The 8076-nt window shown below is 44.3% G+C and overlaps 1 protein-coding gene across 4 annotated transcripts in view; it reads left to right on the top strand.

Moving 5' to 3' along the window:
* Window positions 1–1011: 1011 nt before the first annotated feature.
* Window positions 1012–8076, top strand: part of KDM3A (lysine demethylase 3A) — a 52524-nt gene continuing 45459 nt past the window's right edge. For all 4 annotated transcript variants that reach the window (XM_032880627.1, XM_032880628.1, XM_032880626.1 and 1 more), the window contains exons 1-2: window positions 1012–1136; window positions 1747–1962. In XM_032880627.1, the coding sequence (XP_032736518.1) occupies window positions 1777–1962 (186 nt within the window). In that variant the 5' untranslated portion in view covers window positions 1012–1136; window positions 1747–1776. The remainder of the gene's footprint in view (window positions 1137–1746; window positions 1963–8076) is intronic.

The following is an 8076-nucleotide window of genomic DNA, read 5'->3' as shown; positions in this document are numbered from 1 at the left end:
TTGGGACTTTGCATTCTTCACTTAATTTTCATTTAATCTTGAGTAAATGTGATGCCATGTCAAGCTCTAGCCTTTAAGTAAGAGGTCCTCAATTCCTTCATTCCATTTCTTCTTTATTCAACGAAAAAACTTCAGGTCCAAAAGACACAATCATCTTTTATCTCCTTTGTCCTTCAAAGTCACCTCTTCATATTTCTTGCATCATTATGGCCTTCATCTAGTTTTTCAATTTCTATAGAAGACTCAGAACATCTTCTCAACTTCCCTTTACATAAAAAAATATCCCATTCTGCATTGTACTGAACGTCCTCTTTTGCTCTAGATTCAAAGAACGTCATTTCCCAATGACTCCATGCCTTTCTTCATATTTCCTTCAAAATGGCGGACTTTAGAGGTTCCACGAATAACACCACGTGCGCCTGCGCCTCCCGCGGCCATTTCGCCCAGCAGCCCAAACTCCAGCCTCTGCTCTGCGAAGCGCCTGCGCAAGAGCCTCCAGAGCCCAGTGGCTCCTCCCTCTAGCTGAGTACGCTTGAAACCGCACGTTCCCTTCCCTTCCCTCCCCCGCTGACTCTGTGCCGCCCTCCCCCCTTTCCTGTGAGATTCTTCCGCCAAGTGGAAAGCCCATCTTCCGTCGACAGCCTACGCAATTGAAGAGCAATCCAATAGGCATATACAGTCCTGGGGCTCGTCACTCAGTCTTATCTTTGCACCCCTGCAATTTTTTTCTGGGCGATAAAGTTGATAAGCGATTTCGCGGGACTTTTTTGCATACCGTAGGCAACAAATGGAAAGAATGGCTGTGGCGGAGGGATCTCTCGCTTACGCTCTGTGTACTTTAACCTAATGGGGGTCGTCCGGGAGTCGGAAGGGGGAGGGGAGAGGGAGGAGGCAGCCAAGGAATTGTTTTTTTCTCTCGCCCCGCCTGCGCCAGGCCGGCCAATGGCGATAGGCTATTTACCCACGAGCCTCGCCCAACTTCTTGGACTAGGCCAATGAGGGGCGGAAGCGGCTCCGAGGGGGCGGACCCGAGAGGCTGTGCGTGTCTTGTGAGAGCTCTTGAACCAAGTCAGAGCTAGAGCTGGGCGGCTGGAAACGGCGGCAGCCGCCGGTGACTCAGGGAGGCAGGAGGCGGGGTAAGAGCGCCGCGGCCTCGGCTGAGGGGAGAGGAGGAAGAAAGATGAAGGCGCCGAGCCCGCGGCCGTGTCGCCCCCGCACCGTGGCGCAGGCGGAGGCCAGGGACGCCCGGGGGTCGGCCGCCGGGAAAGCGCTGTGTCGGGGCGGGGCGGCGGGGCAAGTGCGGAACCGCGGACTCGCCCCTCCCGCGGGGCCGCCCGGGGCGGGGACGCGGTCGCCCCGGACGGGCCCTCGCTTCTGGCCTTTTCTTTCCCAGAGTGGGGGGCGAGCACTTTAAAATCCACTTAAGCTGTAGAATAATTCTCCCCTCACTCCCTCTGCGTTCAGGTTTTAAGGTTTTGAAAAAGCGAAACTTGGGAGAACGGGGGTCACGCGGCGCTTGGGCCCGTGTTTGCGGTGGGGGAGGGATTCGGGGGGCGGGGGAGGGCGCCGGTGCAGAGAACGGGTGTTGGGTCCTCCCTCGCACCCGCCGCCGTCGCGGCCGCCTGGGATCTGGTGCTCCGAGCTGGGTTGGGACACATCCCTCCGCCCCCGCTTCCCCCGCGTCCTCTCTTCCCGACCCCCTCCCACCGACAGCCCCCGTTGCATTTTGTATTTGTATTTTTGCAGGGAGGAGCCCTTCCTGCAGGCGTGGAAACCATGGTGCTCACGCTCGGAGAAAGTTGGCCAGTATTGGTGGGGAAGCGATTCCTCAGTCTGTCCGCAGCCGACGGCAGCGACGGCAGCCACGACAGCTGGGACGTGGAGCGCGTCGCCGAGTGGCCCTGGCTTTCGGGGACCATTCGAGCCGTCTCCCACACCGATGTTACCAAGAAGGATCTGAAGGTAAAATCCGCTCCCGGGCTTCAGCTGTCGGACGTTTTGTAGTTACCTTGGTAACGAGACAAGTCAGTGGGGGGGCCTCCTCCCCTCTTCTGAAAAGGGCGACCAGAAAGTTGGCATCTGATCTGAAGGTGCGGGAAACTAGACCTTGGAAGTCTTTGAAACGGTTGTGTAGAACCGAGGTGTGTTTGTGTTTGGCCTACAGTTGCCTGTGTTTAATGACGGCCTTGGGGTTGCTCAGACACGCTTCGTTACTGCCCGCACTGTGCCCTACGAGGACTGTATGATTATTTCTGCAGAGGGGAAGTATTGTTAATATTAGATTGGTCAAGTAGGTGATGTTAGGAATCATTAAGAATTGAGGGCTAGCGCTTCCAGGTGGTTTTTTTGTTTGCTCCTCTTAATTTCTTCACCCAACTTGTTAAACTTTCAGACTTGATAGAAATGAAGTGAGTGAAGAGGGAGGAGCTTAGTTCTGTGTGGCATATTAGGGTGGGTACTTGTCCGTATATGGTGGGTCAGGGTGGAAATGGGTTCCTGGTCGCCTGTGATGAGCCTGTAGGTAGGTGTGGGCTTTGACCATATATGGAGGGCAGGGGTGGGGCCAACCCCTTATATGGTGTGTTAGAGGACTGGCTTTGAAATATTCCACCTGGGGGGGGGGCGGAGGGAGAGAAACGGGAACAAGTGTGGACAGTGATTTTTAATCAGAATGACAATGAGAACCTTTTTCAGTTAGATCTTTTCAAAGAGAGATGAATTCTAATTGTACTTCCTAATAGAAGTATTGGTGGCAAAGGATTGTTTGGGAACAACCAGTAAAGGAGCTGTTCTACCAACAGAGACTCCTTTGTGCAAAAAATAACTGGAGAAAGGTCCCTAACAAAGACTCCAAAGTGCTAATAACTTGAAGGAAGCTTGTTAGAAGAGATTTCCACCCTGGATAGTGGATATGTTTTGTCATCTTCACTGGATCGTTAATGCTTTTTCTTGAAAACGGTGTTCCAGTTGGGGAACAAATTTTAGTATTGGCAGTTGCATACACGTTGATTTCTGATACACTGTTCATTTAGACACTTTAAGGTGAGAGTATATGCCCAAACCAGTTTAGTCTGCAAAGGGTTGTTGAAAAAGGATATCTGGTCATATGTTTTTAAAGCTTCCAGTATGCCTTGTCTTCAGTTGAAAAGGAGGAGTGACTGTTGAGCACTTAGCCACATGCCAGGCATCCTGCTGAATACTTCATTGCCATGATCTTATCAGTCCTTACTGCATCTCTTTGGGAGTAGGTCCTAATACTGCTGCATTTTACAGACAGAACTATTAGGATTGGGGGAGATTAAGTATTTTACCAAAGTCATATACCTAGAAATTGGCATAGCCCATGTTCTAACCGAGTAGTTTTGATACTTGAGCCCACCGTCTTTACCTTTATGCTCCCTGTGCCACAAAAGGACTCCTGTCATACACTGTGAAGTTTGGTTTTTCTCCTCTTCATTCCTCCCAGCAAACCGGGTTTTGCTGTTATATGAGGAAAGTGGTGTAGTAAAAAGATGGCCAACCTGTTTGTTTCAGGCTAATAATCTTTTTCCATAAAGTGGGCTCTGTCTACCAGATTTCAGTTGTAGTTGTTGTGGTTTATTTTACCTGCCAAGTAAAAGTTTCTCGTGTGTTTGGTTTTATCTGATTTGAATGGAAACGAGATTTAAGTCTTTAGTTCTTTGGCAGATGATGACAGAGTAGAAGTGTTTTCTTCCCCAGCAGGACCTAATTATAGACCCGTTGAATTAGGAAGGCAGTCCAGGAGGTCCTTTTCGGGTATTCTTTTTAATCTCCACTTTTTTGCCACCCCCAGTCTTTGAGGTGGTGGTAGTATCTTGTTTTTAGAATGAGAAGATAGGTTTGGGAAAGGAGTCTTGTCCAGATTTGTGTAATTAGCTACTCAGTGATGGAGGGAGGATTTGAATCCAGGTTTGGCTGTATCTTCTCCTTTGCACTAAGGTGCCTCACCTGAAGATAAACAGGGATTTTCTTTTCTTTTTTTTTTACGATTTTATTTATTTATTTGACAGAGATCACAAGTAGGCAGAGAGGCAAGCAGAGAGAGGGGGAAGCAGGCTCCCCGCCGAGCAGAGAGCCCGATGAAGTGCTTGATCCCAGGACCCTGGGATCATGACCTGAGCCAAAGGCAGAGGCTTAACCCACTGAGCCACCCTGACACCTCAAGGGATTTTCATTTGAAGAACAATTTTTTTATTTTTGGCTTACTTGCAGACTTTGTAATTCAGTCTTCATGTAAGGTACCAATTACTTGATTTCTTTTATCTAACCATGACTTATCATTGTTTCCTTTTTTTTTTTTTAAAGATTTAATTTATTTGAGAGAGGAGAGAGATTGAGAAAATGGGTGGGAGTAGGGGTTGAGGGAGAAGCAGACTCCCTGCAGGGCAGGGAGCCCAATGCGGGACTCCATACCAGGACCCTTGGATCATGACTTGAGCTGGAGGCAGGCACTTAACTGACTGAGCCACCCGGGTGCCCTGTCATTATGTTCCTTCATTGAGTACCAGATGGTTTAAATTTTAAGGGCATATTGTATTAGCAAAAACATAGAATTTCAAAAAACTGGAACCAAATTGTGCTTGGGGAAATGCAGGCAGGAGCTAGTAAGTAACGAAGACCATGCTTACAGTCGGGCTTAATGTATTAAGTTTTGGGGGGTGGAGTGGGACTGAGGTCTAAGACGAATATAAATGAATAAAATTCAGGTGTATGCAGCTGGTTTGGTATTAGAAGTACAAGTTTGTCTAGACTGATTTGCTGTTTGTTGAGGATGATGTTAATGAGGCCAAGGCTTGTTAACTTTGTTTCACCTGGAAAGAGACTTTATAATAAAGTCACTCACTCAGATATAATGTGTCTAGTTGTTGATTACAAAAAGACAGGGTGAAGACATAATAATGATTAAATGCTTATTATATGTTATTTTATTTAATTCTCACAAATATTCTAGATGGTGAACCACATTTTTTAGTGTTAGAAATTGAGGCTTGAAGAAATTAAATAACTTGCCTAAGTTCATCTCTAGATCTTAAACACTGGGCTTTAATATTCAGGTAGAGTGAGATTAAAGCACTGTGTTTTGTGGGCCTTTAAATCTTTAGCACTTAGAACACTACTTGGCATGTAGTATTTGCTGAAATATTTGAAGAAATGGAAGAAATCACAATTACTCTACATTGAAAAGCAGTTTTAGAAATAATCTACTAATAGAGCAGTGGCATCCTCTTGCTCTAGAATAACAAATCTTTATTAGTATGGTTATAAGAATGTCTTTTTATCCTGCTCTTTCTATTTGAGTGTGAGACAAGTGGCTTCATTCATTGTGCATGTTGGGAATGTCTTTCTTCCTCAACTTATCTGGGTCTTTTCCAGTTTCCTTTCTTTGAACGTAACTTACACTTGAATCTTCTGCTGTTTCTTAGTTCTTAGGGATATCCCTAAGTAGCAGATAAGTAGTACTTGCCACCTCTTGTGTACTATTTCTTGCTGTTAAAATTCCCTTTGCAGTTGGGTGCCTTGACCAATGCCTAGACTTTTCAGCCTTAGATACAATTGGAATTCTGCTGCTAGTCAAACCATGTAAAATGAGAAATTCCTACCTGTGTAATAAAATCCGTTTACCCCCATAATTGAATGTGAGACTGTGGGATTTTAGGTATTTTATTTAGGTGTAAGAATACATAAACAGAAGCATAAAGAAATAATTTCCTAATTTGTGTAGAGTGGAATGAGTGGAATTCTGCATTATAGTGCTGTGAATAAAATAGGTATATAATTAAAAACTTGACTGAAACCCATACCATTCTGTAAGTGCCTACTTTTAAACTTGGAAATATCTTACTTGGCTTTTCTGATGGTTTTCTTAATCATACTTAGGTGAGATTAATGTAATTAAGAGTGGGAGGTTTTGAGGTTAGCTTCATTAGATATATACTCATGTATTAAAAAGATTTTCTGTAGGGGAAAAATTAACTTGAAATAATTTGGAATATTCATCTGGTCCAGATATTTAATAGGCTAATAAGGTACACATTTATAAAATATCCTATTAAAAGAAGAGTAAGTTTGGAAATTGTAGGGAGCAAATCATAATTAATTGGCCTCTTTTTGGCCTTTGGAATGAGACAGCATAAATAACATCTGCTTTGTGTACCAAAGGACCATGAGAGGAATAACACAATTTACATGAGAACTAGTTACATCAATAAGCTTGCAGAAGCTTGGTCAGGTCGCTTTAGTTCTTCCGCATTTGAATTTTTATTGGTGTCCTTTTGGGGCAGAGAGAAAGAGAGAGAATCACAAGCAGACTCCATGCCTAATGCAGGAGCCCAGTGCGGTGCTCTGTCTCACAACCCAGAGATCGTGACCTGAGTCAAAAGCAAGCAAGAGTCAGATGCTTAACCCACTGAGCCACCGAGACGTCCTTCGTGTGTCTTCTTATAGAAATTTTTGCATAGGAGGCTTGGGGGGGGATCCCTTATACGTACACCTTGGGTTTCAAGGCACAAATGAGAGACATTTGTGGTTATGATAGGAAACTTTTGAAAGTATGAGGAGGGCTTACAATTTGTTGGTTTCATTATGTATTTTTTTAAAGTTCACCTTTTTTCAAAGTGAAGTTAATGTGAGTATTTGACCAATGCAACCTAATACTCTGAAGTTATAAACTAAGTTTTTTTAAGGAGTTAAACTTAATTTTTGAATCACTGAAGAATTGGGATATAAAGAAGGGACCCTGTCTAAATTTTGGTTTTGGGTTGATCATAAGCTTTCTAGATTAGTGATATGATAAGAATTGTGATGTTGCTTAAGTTTTGGAAAGCTGCTAAAGATCTTAATTCTTTCTTTCTTTCTTTTTTTTTTTTTTTTAAAGAGTTTATTTATTTGTCAGAGAGAGAGAGAGAGAGAACACCCAAGTGGGCAGTGGCAGGCAGAGGCGGAGAGAGAAGCAGGCTCCCTGCCGAGCAAGGACTCCATCCCAGGACCCTGGGATCATGACCTGAGCCAAAGGCAGCGGCTTAACTGACTGAGCCACCCAGGCGTCCCTAAAGATCTTAATTCATTCATTCTTTCTTTCTTTCTGAGTAGCTCATGGACAGTCATGTTCAGGATCTTCTTTCCCCCCATTCCTAACCGAACTGATACCCTGATAAATTAAGATTTGAATTACCATGGAAGTCTTAAAGCTACCTAATCTCCTTGCCAGATAATTTACTTACCGTGTCTTAAAATTTTACCAAACAATTCAGTGAGGGGTAGGTATTAATATTTTCATTTTGGAGCTAGCAAAACCAGTTTCAGGCTGCTTAGATTTAAGCAAGGGTTCTTAACCTGGCATGCAGACTAATTGGTTTTCTTTGTAATGCTATGTATATTGTTTTATGCAGGTAAAATCATTCTAAAAAAGCTACAACATAGCTGGGATTCAAATCCAGATTTCTCTGGTGCTGTAGTTTGTATATGCTCATTCCTCTTACATCTCGTGGATGGGAAAACTCATCTAAATCTAGTGTGGGTTTGAGGTTGATGTGATGTGGGGCAGGACTATCCAGTTTAGGGGAGCTATCATAGGACCTGTATTCTGTGGCTGGGGAGGCAAGAAGATGAGCAGGCTCCAGCCAATTCAGTGAAGGACTATTTGATTGGGTATAGTGATGGATGGAATGCATAGAACCAAAGAGAGTGTAACAGGGCCTTGTCACATAGTAGGTGCTCACCATCTGTATGGATTCTGGGATAACTGCAAGATTAAAAGCCTGCCATTCCAAGAAGATAACACAACTTCTCTGGGGAAGTTGCCCGAAAATTAGGGACAGATTTTACTGTTGGGGGAGAAGGGTAGGATGGGTTTTAAATTTTCACTGATTTTTAAAGATTGATATCATAAAGCCATAAAACTGGAAAAGGTTTGGGATCGGGACTAGTGGTATACCAGTTGGGAATGTCCTAACCTGCTGAATGGTCGAGAGTAATAGAAAGTAAGAGGCGGGTTCAGAGAGTAATTTATTCATTCAACAAGTGTTTTGAGTACTGACAGGGACTGGATATCAGTGA

The sequence above is a fragment of the Lontra canadensis genome, unplaced genomic scaffold (genome assembly GCF_010015895.1).
Source record: "Lontra canadensis isolate GAN:19392208 unplaced genomic scaffold, GSC_riverotter_1.0 scaffold71, whole genome shotgun sequence".
NCBI classification, from domain to species: Eukaryota; Metazoa; Chordata; class Mammalia; order Carnivora; family Mustelidae; genus Lontra; species Lontra canadensis.
The sequence above is the reverse complement of the archived record's forward strand: the minus strand, read 5'-3'. Positions and strand labels throughout refer to the sequence as shown.